General features: G+C 41.3%; 1 protein-coding gene across 1 annotated transcript in view; it reads left to right on the forward strand.

Annotated features, from left to right (window-relative positions):
* Positions 1-21,660, forward strand: part of MAPKAP1 (MAPK associated protein 1) — a 322,753-nt gene that overhangs the window by 222,799 nt on the left and 78,294 nt on the right. Inside the window, exon 8 of the mRNA XM_040323013.1 lies at positions 5,877-5,984. Within this exon, the coding sequence (XP_040178947.1) occupies positions 5,877-5,984 (108 nt within the window). The remainder of the gene's footprint in view (positions 1-5,876; positions 5,985-21,660) is intronic.

Below are 21,660 nucleotides of genomic sequence, written 5' to 3' on the forward strand. Positions count from 1 at the left end.
GGACATTTAAAAGCAAAATGGAAGGATGAGGTAAGTGAATGAGGACTGCACTAAGGTAAAGGAAGCTATTTAGGAAAAAAATATTTCTTTACAACCCCTTTAAGTTTACCTATTGCGTTGACTTTATTTTAAAGGTAAACATTTGCGTACCGGGTTCCGAGCGATGCGGCCCGTGCGTGCCCCCTAGATGGCCGGGAAGCCCAAGGACGTCATATGACGTCCACCCAGGATGCTAGTTCCCTCCTGTGGACATCATATGTACATGGACGGGATGTGAAGTGGTTAATACAGGAGGAATCCGAGTGCCCTGCTCATTAGAGCTTACAATCTGGGAATAATGAAGATCGTGGTTTCCTGGTTACAAACCTGTGGGGTTGATTTACTAAAGCTGGAGAGGGCAAAATCAAACTCACTTCTACATAGAAACCAATCGGCTTCCATGTTTTATTGCCAAAGCTTAATTGAACAAGCTGAGGTTAGAAGCTGATTGGAAACCATGCACAGCTGCACCAGATTCTGAGTGCTCCAGTTTTAGATCTCCCCCCTAAGGGCTCTTTCACACGTCCGTTCCGTTCGTCCGTTTTTTGGACGTCCGTTAACGGACCGCAATGCTTCCCTATGGGCTAGCGTCCGTCTGCGTTCAGTTCCGTTTTTTTGGACGGAAGAAAACCCTATTTTTCTTCCGTCTAAAAAACGGAACGGACGAAAAACGGACGTTAACGGATGAACCGTTTATCATCCGTTCCGCTAACATCCGTTTTTCTATGTAAAAAGCCCCAAAAAAATAAAAAAAAACGGATGCAAAAACTGATGGAAAAACGGATCAACTGATGAAAAAAAAACTGATCTGAAAAACTGAACGGACGTGTGAAAGAGCCCTATGTGTACTTGTAGGAACTAAAGTTGCACGTGTGTATCTATATTTCAAGACATCTTTTTATAGTTTATAATGGATTGTGTCAAGTCTCTATCATTAATTTAAAGCTAAAATTCTATATTAAACTGTATCGTTTTTAATTTAAAATTACAAAATTGCCATAACATCTAAGCTATAGGATGTTAAAAATGAATAAAGTAGGAAAGATCCACTTGTCTTTTGCTTATCCAGCATCATAATTTAGGAGAGCCGTTCCAAACCTATAACTCACATTCTCCATTAGCACTGATTTATTGTTTGTGTGAGAGACCCTCTTAATTAGTGGTAGATCAGAAGAGGTCTGAACTGCTTGAGCTATTCACCCCCCACACATGCAAGCAGAATATTAATACTAACATTCTTCTAGTGCACAAGCAATAAATAAAATATATCTGGCATCTGATTGGTTGCTGTTGTTGAAAGGGTAGAATGTGCAATATTGTCTTTATTATTAAAGTGTATTGAAACCGGAGAATAACAGTGTTATATATTGCAGATTATCAGTCCTCAGATGTGGTGGCTCCATCCGTTTTGCTTTTTGTTCCAACCTTTTTTCTTTTTATTTACACTAGATGGTCTTACCAGTAACATACCTCTGTCTTAAGGCCCATACACACAATCGGACTTTTCGACAACAGCGGTCCGACAGACGTGTTTTATTGGACAATCTGACCTTCTGTTAGTTCCATCGGACAATTGTTGTTGGAATTTCCACGGACAAATGTTTGCTGTGCATGCTCTCAAACTTTCCGTCAACAAATGTGTTTCGTCGGATCATCCGATTGTGTGTACACAAGTCCATCAGACTAAAATCCGAAGTACAAACACGCATGCTCAGAACCAATGCTAAACATCAGACAACAATAGCAGAAGTTGCCCAAATGGTGGCGGTAAAGAGCTGAAAAAACACTGGATTTGGTGAATGTTGGCTGACAATGTTCTGCCGTGTGTATGCAGAACAAGTTCACGGCCAACGCCCTTCGGACAGAAATCCATTAAAAAGTCAGATGGAAGTGCGATTGTATGTATGAGACTTTAAGATGACTTTGCTTACTCACTGTTGTGTATCTTTGAAGGAGCAGGGTCATTACCCTAGGATGGGATTACAGAGCACTTTACTTTCTCCTCTTCATAACATAGGGAGGAGGTGTTCTATAGTCCATAGAAAGAGAGAGCTGGGAACAATGCTATCTAAAAACAGTGTTGTACAATGAGCTCACTAGATTTCTGGTAGGATTTTTATGTTTTATTAAAGCACAGCTCCACTCAAAAAAGTACATATTGTTGACAAGTACCCGCTCCCACTTCCGCTCGGATCACCTAGGCGATCATAGCGGAAGTTCTCTCCCTCCCTCCCTGCAATCATCTGAAACATGTCACAGGTCCCAGAAGACTGCAGGACCTTTTACAATGCGCAGCACGGCTTGCGAATGCGCAGTGAGCAGCTCGCTATGAAGCCACAAGCTGTCACAGCCGGGTGCCTACAGTTGAGATGCCAGTGACAGAAAGATGGAGGGAAAAGGACAGCACATTGCTGGATTCCGGGACAGATGAGTTTATATTAAAAGTCAGAAGCCACAGTTTTTGTAGCTGCTGACTTTAAAAAAACACAGAAATGCCTGGAAATTATCTTTAATAAGAGATATAACAAAATGCTTTCAAATTGTATATTTAAAAGGTACATAAACCCACATTTTCTGTATGGTTTGGATAGTTTTGTAAAGTAGTTAAAGGTTAAGAAGACCCCAGTCAGGTTTTTTTTCTTTTTTTTTTTTTCGTTTTTTTTTGTTTTGGGAATTGTCAATTCGCTTTCTGTCTCACTGACAAAGCAAAGCCATATTCCCTTCTAGACAGTTGTCACTAGAACAGGTTTCCATATTTTGCACCATTTTCCTTCACCTCGCGTTCCTGTAACACCTCAACATTTTTGGATTTCTGGAGTTCTTGCTTTTTTAAGTAGTCAAGAACAGCAATGCAAATACTGGCAAAGTCTCAAAGATACACAAAACGGTAAGGCACATGGGTCATCCACAACAAGTATAGTAGCCGCTTGCCTCACGTAGATATACGTTGGCAGAATGGCATGGGCAGGCAAAGCAACGTACAGGTACGTTGCTTTGAATCTGCCACCTAGTGGGCGCACGCCCGCCCGCCGCGGTCTCCGTGACCTTATCCACCAGACCCGCGGAATCTATCTGTCCTATGGTGTCCCGCTATCGTGTCACAAAGAGGCAGAACGGGGGGATTCCTTTGTAAACAAGGCATTTCCCTGTTCTGCCTAGTGACAGGACACTGATCTACTGCTCCCTGTAATTGGGAGCAGTGATCAGTGTCATGTCACTTGTAGCCCAGCCCTCTCACAGTTAGAATCACTCCCTAGGACACACTTAACCCCTTCCTCGCCCCCTCCTATTTAACCCCTTCACTGTCGGTGTCATTTACACAATAATCAGTGCATTTTTATAGCACTGATCGCTGTATAAATGACAATGGTCCCAAACAAGCGTCAAAAGTGTAAAAGTGTCCGATGTGTCCGCCGCAATATCGCAGTCACTGTAAAAAGATCGCCACCATTACTAGTAAAAAAAGAATAATAAAAATGCCATAAAACTATGCCATATTTTAGCCGCTATAACTTTTGCGCAAACCAATAAATAAACGCTAATTACGATTTTCTTTACCAAAAATATGTAGAAGAATACGTATCGGCCTAAACTAAGGAAAAAATTGTTTTTTATATATATTTTTGGGGGAGATTAATTTTCGAATTTCAGAATTTTGAAATTTCGGAAATTGGAAGTTTTGAAAATTGGACATTTTGAAAATTCGAGATTTTATCATTTCCGAATTTTATCATTTCTGAATTCCGAATTCCCAAATTTTCAAATTTATGAATTTACGAATTTCGAATTTACAAATTTTCGAATTTACGAATTTTCAATTTAAAATAAAAAGCAAAAAAACAGATAAAACGAAAACAGAATTATTTTTTTTCTACAGTGCACATGTCTAGTCATCAGTGATGTGTCACGTGTAGCCACGCCCCCTAACAGTAAGAATCACTCCTTAGTACTTTTTTTTCTTTATAGCGTAAAAAAAAAAAAACACAGAGGTGATCAAATTCCATCAAAAGAAAGCTATATTTGTGGGGAAAAAGGACGTAAATTTTGTTTGGGTACAACGTCGCACGTCAGTTAAAGCGACGCAGTGCCGAATCGCAAAAAATGGCCTGGTCATTCAGCAGCCAATTCTTCCGGGGCTGAAGTGGGTAGTGAACAAGCATCAAAAAATTCTCAGAAAACATGTACACCAATAATCTGAGGAAAAAATTTGATCAGTTTTTACCAAACATGGATATTTCTTGTCGTAGAGATGTCAGATGGATTTAGGTACATAGCAATCAATAATATCTATATTGGTGAACATAATAGAAGTGTTTTATCCTAATTTGATCCCAAATAGGCACAAACCATAATCCGTATAGGGGTGGAGGGGGGTTCAAAGCCTAATGGCTCGTACACGCGATTAGAAAATCGTACGGGAAATACCGATCTTATGATAATCAGATCATTAGTACAGAGCTTTCCAGAACCGATCACGACAATTCATGCAAATTTATCTGATGGGACATGCACGAAAATGTTTCTCGTATGATACCAGATCATACGGTTTTAGTTTTAGCAGTACAATTGTTGTCCAAAAATACAATACAAATGCACTACAACACATTAAATCACTTTCGATTTTTTATTCTGTCGTATGAGAATTTTCGTAACTTCAGTAAACTCTTTTGAGTAAACCTTTTCAATATAAGATTAGCATGCAAAAAAAATAAAAACTGACAATTATTGTCCGATAATTTCATTGTGTATGCCATGTAGGCATTAGTGGCCCTATTGGGATACCTGGGAGCACTACATAAGTTAATAAGTGAGAAAAGGAAAAGGATGTTTGCCAACTTTGGCAAAAGGAAATAAAGCAGTGATATGCAATTAGTGGACCCCCAGCGGTTGCAAAACTACAAGTCACATCATGTCTCTGCCTCTGGTTGTCATGCTTGTGGCTGTGAGAGTCTTGCTATGCCTCATGAAACTTGTAGTTTTGCAACAGCTGGAGGTCCACTAATTGCCTATCCCTGAAATAAAGTAAAGAGTAATGTAAAATAAGAAAAGGTTAATTTGTGAGAAAAAAATGACGAAAGGCAAAGTAAAGAGGGTCCCCCAAGACTCACTAGTCTTTGTACAAATACTTAATTCATGGATCCCACATCTTCACAAATTTCGTACTGTTATTTTGGAGGGTGCAGGTGAGCCTGTTAACCATAATCTAATTAAGTTTTCATTTGACGTAATCAAATAGTGTCATAGGCTGCTTCCAATATTTCTCAATAGTGATCCTGGCTGCCAAAGTCATATACAGAATCAACCTTGAGGAATTCTTTGTGACCTCCGGAGGAATTTTCTGAAATAAGGCTAGCTCAGGAGATCTGCAAATATTCACTTCCATCACCCAATGGATGAGGTTAAACATTCTAATTCAGAATCTGGATACTTTGTGGTATTGCCACCGGATTTGATATATGGTCCCCAATTAGCCACAGTGCCTAAAGCAGGCATAATGAAATTATGGATTTTTTAATCACCTCTTGTGCCAGACACTAAGAAAACTAGACCAATAGAAAGGGTGAATCTCACCATTGGGGACCCAGACTTTTCCATGGATTTATAGGTTGTTGGAAATGAACGAAAATTGAATTACATCTAAGATTGCAACGTTTTTTTTTTATAGCTTGTTGGACACAATGTGTTTCATTTTCCAAACACATTGTAACTATTGAGGGGCTGAAATGTTGTACACCATTGTATAAAATACTAATTATATTGCGCATAGTTTGCATAAAATTATCACTTCTATTCAATATATGATATGATCATATAACAACCTGGTTTGTGTGTTGTAGGTCCTCAATATCGACTAGAGAAACAGAGCCAGCCAAATGTCCCGGTGGATCTGGACAGCAGCCTGGAGAGTCAGAATTCCTTGGAGTTCTGCCTAGTAAGAGAAAACAGTAAGTGTCTCCATTGTGCCCTCACATACACGTGATAGTTCAGACAACTGACGGCTCCCTTATTTCTCTGCTCAGGCAATGTGCCCAAGAACTGTGATAGATTGACTCACTCTCTCTAAGTATCAGCATCCTGTTTATCTCAGTTATGACAAATCTGTGTGGAGGGTCTGACTCCAGCATTGCTGAAATGAGACTCTCTAGATAACTGATGAAAGGGTCATGAGTTGAAGAAACAGAATATATTATGCATTAACTCAAATGCATGCCTTCCTTCACTTACGTAGAATTCATTTGCATTATGTGTTGGACAATAAAACATAATATGGCTTGCTATAGATGGACAGATGCTACAAAAATGGCAGTAAGTGGGACACTGTTGACAGTAACACACATAAATATGAACCTGTCTTTTAAAAGTGCATATAGTGCTAGGATTATAGAAAATGCTAGATATCACTCTTGGTTCCCTTAAGGGGGCAACGATTTTAGCATATTAAAGCGGGAGTTCACCCGAATTTTTTTTTTTAACATTAGATTGATGCTCATTTTGTCAAGGGGAATCGGGTGTTTTTTTTTAAATCGAAGCAGTACTTACCGTTTTAGAGATAGATCTTCTCCGCCGCTTCCGGGTATGGTCTTCGGGACTGGGCGTTCCTATTTGATTGACAGGCTTCCGACGGTCGCATACATCGCGTCACGAGTAGCCAAAAGAAGCCGAACGTCGGTGCGGCTTTATACGGCGCCTGCGCACCGACGTTCGGCTACTTTCGTAAAATCGTGACGCGATGTATGCGACCGTCGGAAGCCTGTCAATCAAGTAGGAACGCCCAGTCCCGCAGCCCGTACCCGGAAGCGGCGGAGAAGATCGCTCTCTAAAACGGTAAGTACGGCTTCGATTGTAAGAAAAACACCCGATTCCCCTTCACAAAACTAGCCTCAATCTAATGTTAAAAAAAAGGTTTTTGGGTGAACCTCCACTTTAAGTGTGTAAAACGTAGGTCCTATATAGGTCCTGTTCCAGTAAAGTTTCAATGATACCATTATAGTGTCTTGAGTAAGGGCAAATGATTCATGTAGCATTTACTTCCTGGAATCCATATGCCCTTAGCCCAGGCATGCAGGCAAGAGGGCGTGCTTAGCTAAGCAAACCCCTGTGAATGGAAATGACTTCATTTTTGCCTAGGCTAGAAACCAGGAATCAACTGATAAAATGTATTAAAAAAAGAAAACCGTTTAAAACAAGTAAATATGATATACCTTCCTATCTATTTACTAATGCTAGCAGCATAAGTATTACAAATAGTTAATGTTGATAGAGCTTAGTTCAGCTTTAAAGCGGAGGTTCACCCATAGCTTACACTTTTTAGCCTTAGATTCCTGCTCGTTTTGTCTAGGGGAATCGGCTATTTGTTTTAAAATATGATCCGTACTTACCCATTTACGAGATGCATCTTCTCCGCCGCTTCCGGGTATGGGCTGCGGGACTGGGCGTTCCTTCTTGATTGACAGTCTTCCGAGAGGCTTCCGACGGTCGCATCCATCGCGTCACGATTTTCCGAAAGAAGCCGAACGTCGGTGCGCAGGCGCAGTATAGAGCCGCACCGATCGCGATGGATGCGACCGTCGGAAGCCTCTCGGAAGACTGTCAATCAAGAAGGAACGCCCGCTCCCGAAGACCCATACCCGGAAGCGGCGGAGAAGATGCATCATCGAAAACGGGTAAGTACGGATCATATTTTAAAACAAATAGCCGATTCCCCTAGACAAAACGAGCATGAAGCTAAGGGGAAAATAGAAAAAAAAACGAATTGGGTGAACTCCCGCTTTAAGTAGTTGGTTGGGCAGAGGAAGAAAGTTGAATAGAAAAACTGATAGAAGATGTATCACCTGATATCTAGCTTGAGTCTCCTTCCAAGTTTCCTTCTGCAGGTCTCTTGCCTACAGCTGCTTAGGACATCAGCACCAGCTCCTAATGTGTACCTGAGATGCACGAAGATCTAATAGCAAACATGCAGTATACTGTAACAGAAATAAATGAGTGGATCTTCTTGGTGCCACCCAAAAAAATAAAAAAAAATTCACCTCAAATGACATTGAAGTCAATAGAGAATGGGTTTTGATTGGCCCTGTAAAGGGCTGCTGGACAAACAGTTGTTGAACAATTGGCACGGAAATTTCCCCTTCACAATATGTATGAAAATGGCAATGTGTAACATAGGAGTCAGTACATTTGTAGGGCTGCCATTCTCAGCCAGGGTTCCTTGAGCTGTGACTTAATTGGCCTCTTATTGGTAGGTGCCTATGTAGGTCCAGGACCAGTGCCAAATGGAAAAGGCAACGGCATGATACCTATGATCTTTTTAACTATCTATAAGGGTGGCATTCTGACCACCATTGTAAGGATGTGTTCTTCCTACCGAGCCCCAATTAACTTGTTTTAGCAGGGGGTTCCCTGAGACCTGAAAATGATTTCAAGGATTCTGAAGGTAAAAGCTGAGAGAGGCTGCTGTAGGGATTTTTTATTTTTTTTTTGGTATATTTTACTGTTATTTAATGTTTCTTAATCTATGACAGTTTAATGCACCAAAAAGTAAGAAATTTCAATTTGTATGCAATCAGGCAGGCCCTTGCACTACATGGTTTTGGTAAATCTGAAGAAAATCTAATCGTGTGTATGGGGCTTTAGACTAATAGTACCATGCAGTGCAATGCAACAGATCCCTGCTGGGCTTCCACTGCTGGGCTTCCTTTTCCCAAACTACCAGACCTAGTGTGCAAAGGATTTCCTAAGACCAACATTAAGGCTGATTTAAGATACTTATAATGGCTGTGTGACAGACTGCCTGGCACCCCCCAGCTCAGGGCTTCCACCAAGAGCTTACTCCACTCTGGAACCAGGTATTATAGCATTGCACCCAAGAACTAGACACCACTAGCTTAGGTGCAAACTGAAACTCTTTATTGAAAACTCATACAGAATTTATACCACACAAAGTCAGATTAGAGCTTGATCACATTATCCTAAACAATGCAAACTTCAAACAGTAATTTCATAGTACATCTAACAGTACAGCTAAAATAAACTATAAGCTACTCAACAGCTAGTAACTAACTAATTAACAGTTAGCTAATTCACAACTTGTCACCTGGACACGCCTAGGTTAGTGCCTACCCAGACAGTTCAGGACCAGCACTCAAGAAGGACTGTCAAAATTTAATTCACCAACTTTCTTTTCACATTCGTCTTCTCACGAAGTTTCAAGTTGGCAGAGATCATCATGGCTCCCTTGACTGTTAAATGTGGTAATAGAATGTCATCTTGCATCATAAAATAGGACATCTTCCTGAATGCTCATAACTCCCTCAGGGCCCATAGTCAGTGGGCAAGATGCTACCCTGCAGTCTTCTCCAAATGCCCCTGTCCCAGTTGGGCCTGTCAAAAGCTGTATTGAATACATTTATTTTTTTCTTGAAAAAAATATAACTGGATAAAATTGTGTTTTTCATTTGCTTGGAGTTCAGCTTTGAATACTACTGTACATAGTAGAGGTATCTATCCAGATCATTAAAATGTAGAACAGATCTTGTAATAAACACAGGGAACATTGTTACCCCTACATTTGCTTCTATACTCTTTTCCAAATATCTTAAAGATTTATAAGCTCGCATTCCTGCCTTATCCACCCTCTAAAATGCAAGTTGTGCGAGCGCACGGCCTTTCCACGGCTAATTTAATTTTATATCCTGCCGCTTGCTTTCTATGATGCTCCCCTCCTTATCTTATCATTAAGAACTAATTAGTATTCAGAGGAAATTGCTCTTAATATATTAAAATTGGTTAAGTGCTTTCAGACCTGTATGAAAAGCCAGTGTCTTATTGGGGGCCGTAATGAGGGACTTTGTGTATGTAATTAATTGAATTACAATTAAAAAATTTCATTAAGCAAAATACTACTCCATAAAAATGATACAGCAATATGGATCTGCATGCTAAACTTCTGCTTTTGCTACAAACAAGAATGTGTGTAATTTGCTCTCTAGTGTATATTTTGTATCATTACCAACAGTGATACAATAGGCGATCTTTTGTATCTTTACCTGTAGGCCTCAGTCATGTCATTGAGGAATATCGTGTATATACACCAATCAGCCATAATATTATGACCACCTACCATAACCCTTTGAGGCATGGAACTCTACTAGACCTCTGAAGGTATGCTGTGGTATCTTCCACCAAGCCATTAGTAGCAGAACCTTTAAGTCCTGTACTTTATATATACTGATTAGCCATCATTTTATGACCACTCCAAAACAATGCAAACCTGTTGAGGCATGGATCCCACTAGACCGCTGAAGGTATACTGTGGTATCTGGCACTAAGCCGTCAGTAGCAGATCCCTTAAAGTGAAAGTAAAGACAAAATTTAACTAACGCTAAATGTACTCTCTGCCACATTCTACGTAACATAATGGGGTTAAAAAAATAAAAAAAATAGCCCTTTATAGTACAAAAACAGCAAATCTCAACTGTAAATATTACTTTCACTGTCCCACAGTAAAAAATTAACCCCTTACAGTAGCGATTTGCTCTTTGTGTACTAATTTTAGTTTTTTTTTTTTTTTTTTTTTTTTTTTATCAAAGAAACTGGCCCGGATGGGCCGCAGCAAATACATATCATTTCACAACATACATATCCATAGCATTGCAACACAACCTATACTCAGGAAGGGTTCTCCTGTAGAAATGGTGCAGCAGCAATGACGGGAACCCCCGTATATTAAGGAATTATACCGCAACCCGCCGGGGCCAGCCACTTCTTTTTCCTTTTTCGTCTAAAAGGTGTTAAAAAAGGAAAGAAAGGCAGGTTAGAAGAGATGAGTAGAGTAGAAGAGAGTGGGCGAGATCGCCCAGACACAGAGAGGGAAAGAAAGAAGAAAAAAGAAAGAAAAAAAAAGGGGGGGGGCAAGCACAGGGAGGGAGAGGAAGGGAGGGAGGGCTCACAGACCCGGGAACGGTCTCCCACCAGAGAGGGAAGGGGCACTGTCCTCACGTTAATTTTAGTTTTTTAACCCCCATTATGTTACTAAACATCCCAGGCCGGGGTCACACACTACGTTCATTTACATGGTTTCAAATCCATGATTTTTTTAGCTGCTGTGTATTTGGAAAGGGCAAGGACTTTTTTTTAACGCAAAACGGTGCTTTTTATTTACTTTTTGTTCAATATACTTCAATGGAGAAGCTGCAGAAATTTTTTTTTGTGGCAATTTGTGTTTTTCTAATCTGCCCAACAACAAATTGGCCAAAAATAAATAAGAAATGCAAATCGCAGCAAAATATTGGGTTTTTTTTAAGGTTATTAACCGATTATTCGATTAATCGAAACAACAATCGGCCAACTAATCGATTATGAAAATAATCGTTAGTTGCAGCCCTAGTTTTGACTAAACTTCCACTTTAAGTCCTGTAAGTTGTGCCTCCATGGATCCAACTTGTTTTTCCATCATATCCTACTGATGCTTAATTGAGATCTGGAGAATTTAAAGTCAATACCTCAAACTTTTTATGTTCTTCAAACTTGAATTCATCAGACCAGGCTACCTATTTCCATTGCTTCGTGGTCTAGTTCTGATGCTCATTTGCCAAGTTCAAGTGCTTTTAGCTGTGGACACAGGACAACATGGGCACCCTAACTGGTCTGCAACTATGCAGCCCCATACATAAAAAAAAAACTGTGATGCACTGTGTTTTCTGACATCTTTCTATCAGAACCTGCATTAACTTTTTCAGCAATTTGAGCTACAATAGCTCTTTTATTGGATCAAACTACATGGGGCAGCGTGCGCTCCCTTCATGCAGTGAGCTTTGGTCCGCCCATGACCATTTTGCCAGTTCATAGGCAGATCTTTGGAGCCAGCCTTGGAACTGGGTTTCTGGGAATCTGAGCTGTTGCAGTGGATTCCCAGAATAGATTCTGGCATGACATGCAGTGCAAATAGCTTCAATACTCAAGTATGCCTCTACAGAGACCGATTAAAGTTCAAGGCTGTCAACGTGAAATACCCGATTACCAGCTAATCCAGAAGACACCATGCTTGTTGGCTGCTAGAGAGACAATTACGATATCAAGGATCTGGCATGAAAATACCAGCAACATCCTGAGTTCAAAATTCCAGTATGAGAAGTCTTGATCAAGCAGAGCTGGAGAGGTATGTTTTAGCCGACCACTTTACCCTTTTTACATAGTGTCCAAATTGCCTTGCAGGTGACAGATACCTACAGGTTATGAATCTACAGTGCCGTCTCTCTAAGTGAATGATGGAGAATTTTCACCTATTCCATTTTAAAAATTAGGATGAGTGCATATAAAACTAGATCAGAGAAGAAAATTTGTTGACATAAGAGTTTATCAGGTGAATGTGTGTTCTCCAATATTTTTTAAAGAACTGGGAAAAATTGTGGAAAAAATACTCACAATTTCAAAATCTTTCCATAACTCTACCTAAAACCGAAACAAGGTTTTGTCTCCAATTAAACTTTTGATTAACATCAACCTTTTCTGGTGGTGGTCACCAAAGCAGGGGATATCTTCTGAACAGGGCCACAGGCAGCAATAAAATGTTCAGGAATTATTATCCAATCTTGTTAATCGAGAATATAAATTAAAGTCTTCACATTAAAGAGGAACTGAACTTTGGAAGCTGTACCCAAAAAGACAGGTAGAGGGCAAAGGACTGGTCAGTAGCATTGTCTGTGTTCTCCATGCAGCTGATTATTCCCCTATTGCTGACATACTATGACACAATCTGCGCACTCTTACTGTGTGAAGGCTGCCATCTTGATAGAGGCAGGGTTTTGCTTCCTTATACCAAAGCATTCAGCGGAGAACATTGAGCAACATTGAAGTCATATCACCAAATCTCACATCCAATGCTCCTGAGACTAACAGGCAGAGGAAGAAATGCCTCAGATCTCGCACTAAAGATATATAGCTGCTATGAGGCTACAGAGTGAAGAGCTCAGGGGTGCGCTACATACTGAATGTAGGGTTCAGGGGTGCACTGTACTGTGTACAGAGTGCAGGGTTGAGGAGCGCGCTACATACAGACTGCAGGCTTAGGGGTGGGCTGTGTGCAGTGTTCAGCTCTCTTTCACAGACTGTTAATATGTCACTTCAATTTCTATCCCTGGTTGCGAGGGTTTCGCAAAATGGCCTGGAGGGGTGGATTTGGCCCCGCAGGCCTTGTGTTTGACACATGTGATATTAGGGGGCAGTCTCTGCCTCCAGCTTAGAACTTGGCACATTGAGCCTTTGTGCAAATGCAAGCAAAAGTAAACAGAGGTTTATAAAATAACAACAAGACCTCCAACTTCCTACAAGGAATCAACATGCAGAAATGTTTTAGTTAAAGTAAAAAAAATATATATAAAGTAATTGGGTCAGAGCATCTCCAAAACTGCAGCTCATGTGGGATGTTCCTGGCCTACCAAAAGCGATCCAAAGAGCAACAGCTCTAAAGATTTGCCTATGGGAAATGTGGCTGCGCTTCACTGATTTTTTTTTTCCTGATCTCAAGGAGTGCGTCTTGTGTTGTGGCAGCCACCATTTTTACTAAAGGCCTTGTGTTGTACTGACCATCGCTGGTTGTTTTCATATGCCTCCCACTGCCATTTTTTTAAGGACATTTGCCTATGTAGCACCCTCCTAGGTGGGTGCTAGAAGCGAGTATAGTTTTTGAGTCTTTCTGTTTACAGGGAAGGCTGCCAGGTAAATGTAGATGCTCTCTGCCTACCAGGTGCTGCTCATGAATGTTTCACAACTGGTCCAATAGGACTGGGCATATTGGACAGTGGAAAGAAATCTGACAAATGAGAGCACAGGCATAGTTAAAGTTGGCATAGTTAAAGTTGGCAGAGGAAAGTGCCTCAGTGCATGCTGGGTGACTGTATATATGCCAAGGGCACATGTGCGCAGGGTCCCGGGGTGGAGGGTGTGGCTGCCCCTCCTCTGTACAGGCTGCTATATGGCCCCAGGTTGTTGACCTGAGGGCCTGTATCTGAGAAAAGCTGCAACTCCGATGTTCTGTAGAGCTGACTAGAAGGGAGACACACCAGGAAGGATTTGTTTCTGCCTACAGTGAGTACGGATCTGTTATGAGGCCTGTCCTGTAAGGGCCATCCCTTTAGCGAAGTCTACACACAGCAAACTACTGCTACAAATTCTACATCTGCACCCCTGTAAGATATCCACTTGCAATATATAAGCCAAATTATTGTCGATTCCATTAGGAAATGCCAGTAATTCCATCAATTGAAGCTACTTGACTATTTAAATTAACCATTTAGTGACTGCTTTATAACAGTTTTACTGCTACAGGGCAGTAGCTGTGTACCAGATCGCATATTTATACGTGATTTCGGACTTCCGCCTGCAGGCAGCGCTTGCGCACCGGGGAGGTTCTTCTGTGAAATTTCAAAGCAGGAGCCGAGCTGCAGGTGTCGGCATTTGATATTCTGCACAGACAGTGGAAGACATGGATTCTGTGTCTCTGCAAAGCAGGGACTAGAATCTCTGTCTTCCCCTAGTGAAAGAAGCACACATAGGGCCAGATTCAGAAAGGAGTTACAATGGCGTATCTCCAGATACACCGTCGTAACTCTGAGTGTGAGGCGTCGTATCTTGGCGCCTGATTCAAAGAATCAGATACACCAGAATTTGTCTTAGTTGCATATTTACGCTGGCCGCTAGGGGCGCTTCCGTAGATTTACGTGTAGAATATGCAAATGAGCTAGATACGCCGATTCAGAAACGTACGTGCGCCCGGCGCATTGATATACGTCGTTTACGTAAGGCTTTTGTTGGCGTAAAGTTACCCCTGCTATATGAGGCTTCGATTTAAAAAAAACTACCCGATTCCCCTTGACAAAACGAGCATCAATCTAATCTTAAAAATTGTCATTTCTGGGTGAACCTCCACTTTAAGATAAAAAAAAACCTTCTGCCTTTAAACTTAGGAAAAAACTCAGGTCAGTAGACGTGAAATGCAGATAACTTAAATATAGGATCTAATGCATACAATCTGGATGGACACAAGTGGTAAAACATGTTTCCATTGATTTATTTACCTATTCAGGAATAAAATCTGATACTGTGAACTTGGTTACGTCTCCTTGCTGCAGCAGGTAGTTCAGCTATGACACATTGCACTTTGTGTCTGTGTTTTTTTTTTTTTTTACTTCGATATTTATGCTTGTACATTTATTAGTCCTTGCTTGCTCAGCCTTGTTGGAATATGGTGGCATTTTCTCTAATTTATATTAATTATCTACATAAAGGCAAGTTTATTTCCTCTCGTATCACAAGGCACTTCCATTTAAACAAAACAATGACGTCTTCATTAATCTGTCTCTGAAATCCCAAGTCTATGGCTTTTTAGGTCCTGCATTAGCAAGTGCAGTAAGCTGCATGTCATGCTGTCTCCGCAAGAGGCTAAATCACCGTTTCTGCCATATTTTATGCAGCACTTTATTTAAAAGCATCTGACTGATTATTTCCCGGCTCCCAATGCTGGCATCATGGGGGCTATATTTAAACAAAATCCGTCAGAAACCTTCATTTCCAAATTGGTTGTGATCCAAAATATCATAAAAGGGCAGCAAATGTCTGGTGTTCCGGCGTGTTATTTTTTAAAGTAATAGACGTTTTTCGCCTAATGAGCAGTTACCTTCATTATAACTAATGGCTTTAAGGAAAAACAGGGTGTTAGTAAAGAAGGATATATGAGTTTGATAATAGGGCTAATGGCAGTTTTATGGGAAAAAGTTGTTAAAAATGTCCCTGTGCCTAAATCATTAGGGAGTGAATACTGGAATTAACCTCTTGTGTACTGGAAGGAGCTGCAGTCACTCAACTGTATGACTTTGAGGGAGTGTCGGGGTTCAGTGTTCACATTAGTTGATCAAAAACCATGTATGTTACTTTGAGGTATGAAACAGGTACACAGGTATGACAATTCGCCAATTGTATACACAATTGTATACACAAAGGAATGCAGTCTACCTGTATGATGGCTAATTTTCTACTGGACTTTGATTCTGTGCAGTAACTCGAGTATAAGCCGACCCGAGTATAAGCCAAGGACCTAATTTTACCACAAAAAAATGGGAAAATGTATTGACTCAAGTATAAGCCTAGGGTGACAATGCAGCCGCTACTGTAAGCGGAAACAAGGGTCAACGATGCCCATTTGCACTCCTCACTGTGCCCATTTGCACTCCTCACTGTGCCCATTTGCAACCTCACTGTGCTCATTGCAACCTCACTGTGCCCATTGCAGTCTCACTGTGCCCGAGTACCTGAATTCTTGACAGGCGTCCATTTTTTTAAAGTCGCGGCTTCCTCCTGGCGTTCCGTTCCGTGATAGACATTTGACACTGTGTTTCACCTATCACGGTGGTCCTCTCACCCTCAGACTCAGTTTCCCAGCAGACACTGTGTTCAGTGTTCCGCCAATCATGGACATTGTTTCATCCTCAGACAAGAAGACGTCCGTGATTGGTGGGACACTGAACACAGTGTCTGCTGTGAAACTGTCTGAGGATGAGAGGACCTCCGTGATAGGCGGAACACAGTGTCAAATGCCTATCACGGAACGGAACGACAGGAGGAAGCCGCGATTTTTTTTTAAAATGGACGCCTGTCAAGAATTCAGGTACACTGGCTCGAGTATAAGCTGAGGGGGGTATTTTCAGCCCTAAAAAAAGGGCTGAAAAACTCAGCTTATACTCGAGTATATACGGTAAATCAAATCAGTGTTTGGTGTGACCACCCTTGGCATCAACACAGCCGTAATTACCATAGGTACAGTTACATTACTTTTTTTTTAAGTACTCACAAGATCAGGTTGGTACAAGAATCCTGGATAGCTTACCATAGTTAGATTTTGGCTGTCTTACTACTTCTGTCTCTGCAAGTAATTCAAGGCCATTCCATCTGCTGCACTATTTTATGTTATTTTTTTTTTATTTTTTTGTGCAGCATTTTAGATTTTTATTTTTTTTTCTTGGTGGAGCTCCGCTTTAAATGCTGAATGAACCATTTCTGTAAGATATTGCATTAGCAACTTCTCCGATTGCTGAAAAGGGTTCCTCTACAGTTGATTCCTCCGAAGAGGAATCGTCAGTCTGTCCCTCCTCTTAATCTCCTGAGGGTGACTCCTCCTCCATTGGCCACTGCTGCTCTGTAGCCCGAGGATCTGGGGAAGGAGAGGGAGACCTACCATGTTTCCTTCCAACTTGGGAAGAAAATGTGATTAAAGTCCCTAACCGCTTTTCCAAACCTATGAGGGCTGAGAAAAAAACTTCCTCAGTAAATATAGGCAGGGTCTGGGAGGTTGGAGGCAGCTGCAACACCTGTCAGTCCTGATGACTCACCCTGGTCAGCCACATCTGGTACTTCCGGAGAGGATGTCACAGTGGAGGCATGACCAGGATCCTCAGGGCCTGATGGTGATGCCTTTGGAGACTTTTTTGAAGAATTGGCCCCCTGTTTTAGCAGCCTTTGCTCCTGGATTCCTGGAAGGCATAATCCTAAGCACAAAGGCAGAGGTACTATAGAAGAAATGCATCTACTGCTGAAATATAGTCCAGCAAAGTAATGCTGCCTCTCCACCGTTCAGCCTGATGCAAGTAAATGTGTTATTGGGAGTGCCTGTATCAACCACTCGCGTGCCCCCATCGCTCTTGTGTCCCTCTGTCAGCCATACCTCCTACAAGGAACTGTTTTTATGGGGTGAACAGTCCTGCTCCGTGTAAAAAAACATAGACACCGGACCACGCACATGCTGCCGCACTAGGTCAAGCTCCTCCTCCTCCTGGAACACCCACCGACATTTAAATGTGCATCTCCCGCGCATGCTGCTTGGGTCTCGGGGTGGGGAAGGAGGGAGGGAAAACTCTCCAGGACCCCCAAGGGGGAGGACAATAGAGCGCCCAAAGCTTTTTGGACTGCGCAGCCTGCCGGGGGTGGGGGGTGTGAGACTGCATGCACAGCCTGCTGCTTTACCAGCAATTCCCCCTTCAACATTACCCATATGGCTGGACTGCACCCAGGAGGAAGCCTGCACACAAGCCTGCTGAACTTCAGCAACACACTGTAAGGCATGGACCAGATATGTTGCTTTCACACCCTCTTGTGGCGAAATTTAGGCATGACACTTTACTAAAAGAAGAAATCCATAAGTGAACTTTAAAAGTTCCTTAGGAATCTTCACTTACCTCTCCCACCGCAGGATTTTGCTGATAAAAACAGACCCAACCTTCACCCATCACGGCGGGCCATGCCTAAAGAACTTCAGGGACCGTGTACCTTTTTAATAGGGTTTCCACTTCCCTGGACCTTTATCGCATCCTGCCAGAAAGATCTTTGGTATCTGGTGCATAACCAAAGCACTGGTTCCCAGGATCCAGTCCAGTCCTAAGTGAAACATTACAGGCAAAACCTTGTTCTTCTTCTCCGAGGCCCGGGTACCATACTTTGGCCACAATGGCACTTTGGATGGATCTGGTAGCATAGTTCGCTTGATCCTGGAGGATCCTCCAGCAGAACTTCTTTAACCATGACCAACACCAAAACCTGAGGTACTCCCGGTATGGGAGGGGTTATATAGACGAGGTGACTTCCTGTCTTGGGTGTGCCAGTGTCCATCACCTGAAGGTGGTCTATATACCCACATAGTTATTACTATGGCTCTGTGTCCCGTGATGTATGAAAAATAAATATACGTTTTTGAATAAAAAAATAGGACTACAGTAAAGTTAGCCCAATTTTTTTTATATTGTGAAAGGTAATGTTACGCCGAGTAAATTGATACCCAACATGTCATGCTTCAACTTTGACCCTTCAAAAATCTCCATAGGCGATGTTTAAAAATTTCTACCAGTTTTGAGTTACAGAGGAGGGGGTAGATCCACTAAGAAATTATGCCGGCGTATCTATTGATACGCCGGCGTAATTTCAAAATTCCTGCGTCGTATCTTTGTTTTTTTTTTAAATCCTCAAAACAAGATACGACGGCATCTCGGCTAGATCCGACAGGCGTACGTCTTCGTACGCCGTCGGATCTAAGATGCAATTTTTCGGCGGCCGCTAGGTGGCGTTCCCGTCGTAATCCGCGTTGAGTATGCAAATTAGCTATTTACGGCGATCCACGAACGTACGTCGGCCTGACGCTTTTTTTTCCCGTCATTTGCGTTTGGATTTTTCCGGCGTATAGTTAAAGCTGCTATACTGAGGTGTACTCAATGTTAAGTATGGCCGTCCTTCCCGCGTACAATTTTGAATTTTTTACGTAGTTTGCGTAAGTCGTTCGCGAATAGGAATTTGCGGTTATTGTAGCAGCAACAACCTAAAAAGACAACCTGTCCTTGCTGGAAATAGACAAACTACATCTCACAGGCCAAACATGTTAAAATTCCATGTCCATCGGTTGATGATAATGTCTTTCCATTTTTTATTTTTATTTTTTATTAGGTTTTACTATAAAGTTGACAATAGACATTAGACAATCGGTTGATCATATCACTCAAAGAAAACTCAAGCTTTATTGAGACCCAACTTAACTGATCAATCTCAGAAAAAAATTACACTTTAAGAGAAAAAAAAATGCTATGGGGTGATTTTCTATATATGTCAAGGTTGCATTCCTTGATGTGTCAATGTAATTCATACTTTTCAACTTTAAATAATGGTAACTGGTGTAGTATGGGCTTGATATTGACCACATTACACCCTATAGATGTGAGTGATGAGACCTGCCATACATTAATTATCTTAAAGACTGTATTGTACGTGTGACTGCCAGCACAGCAGGTGTGTAATTGCTGCACTCTTCTTCCCAGAACTGGTCAGTCTGTCATGAAAAGTAATACTGTATATTATAAATAAAAAGAGAGATGTGACCCGAGACATCCGCAGTAACAAACCTCCATCCCTATAAAACATGTATAAAAAAGGAAAAAAAGATTGGGACTTTAAATGAGTGATGTCAATGCTATTAACAATGCATAGGTATCAATAGTTTATTTGTTCAAACACATATGTAAACATGAATGATATAAAATACATATTATATACAGGTTAAATTTCAAAGCCACATGCCAAAACTGATAGAGATACACATGTCATTTACAGAATTGGCATATAATAAATGGTTACTCTATAAATAGCAAGCACGAGCCAGTTGAGCAAAAATATGAATCAAACTTGTCTGTGCACCCTGTAAACTCTACGCGTTTCATGACTCACGACCAATCGTCAGGAGTTAGATGCAAAAGTAGTAAAAAAAAATCATCATAAAATGTGTTATTAAATCTTCCTCTAAGGGGGACAGGGACTAATAGGGGGCAACGGATCTATTAATTACGAAATAGGCTCTAAACCCCTGCTCAGCCTGTTAAAAAGGGAAGCACAGGGCCCTAGACAAAATGTCTGGTCCGGGGCCGAGGCAGGAATCTCGCCCAAATCAAGGAAACAGACAGATATGTGCCAGAATGCCACTACACATTACATGTTATTGGGTGCATATTGTGATCGTGCCTCAACAACATGAATCTAAAATGTGAAAAATAAAATAAATAGGTGTATGTGAAAAATTGGATGAAAATTTATATATATATAAAGTACAGACCAAAAGTTTGGACACCTTTTCATTCAAAGAGTTTTCTTTATTTTCATGACTATGAAAATTGTAGATTCACACTGAAGGCATCAAAACTATGAATTGAAGAATTGAAAGCTAGAACAGAATATTGGAATCTCGATAGGTGGCATTACTCCCAGCTACATCATTTTGTGCGGCACCTCCCTCGTCCTCTACGGACGAGGGCGGAGTTGACACCACTCGAGAAGCTATGTCAATCAGAAAATTCTAAAGGCACAATCACTAAATTATATGGGATACTGGTTAAGATAGGTGCACGGGATGAAGCACCGTTTGTACATAAATGGGAAAGGGAGTTAGAAATCACGAGAGGGACAAACACTTTTCAGAGGATCATGCAATTAACACACTCCTCCGCAATAGATACACGAACCGCCGAGGCAAATTATAAGTGCATTTCGGGCTGGTATATTACCCCCGACAAAGCTAACAATGTCAGATCTGACCAGTCCGCCGAGTGTTGGCGAGGTTGTACGGAGAGAGGAACGATGGCACATATTTGGTGGACATGCCCGAAAATCCAAATTTATTGGGATACAATAATAAGTCAAATAAAAGAGATTACGGGTAGGGAGATAAAGAAAGATCCCTGGGTAGTGCTCTTTCACGGGAGTCAAGAGGGTATAAAAAAATACAAGCAGTCTTTATTACCACACCTGTTAAATGCAGCGAAGAGAATCATACCAAAAAGGTGGCAGGAAAAGGAAAGTCCACTCCTGTGGAATTGGATAGACGCTGTGGAGGAAACTTATAGGTTGGAAGAGCTCAAGGAAAGTCTATCAGAGACAAACAACGACTTTAAGAAAAAATGGGAAAAATGGAAGGAGTACAAAAAAACTGGGAGTTATGTAGAGAGTTTAAGAGTACTTTAAGTCTTTTGATTCTGAGATAATGGGGTTTGATCGACCCCGTAACAAAGCCCGATTGTTTCGACTGTTATTTTCGAATCTTACGCA

This window comes from Rana temporaria, chromosome 9 (assembly GCF_905171775.1).
Source record: "Rana temporaria chromosome 9, aRanTem1.1, whole genome shotgun sequence".
Lineage (NCBI taxonomy): Eukaryota > Metazoa > Chordata > Amphibia > Anura > Ranidae > Rana > Rana temporaria.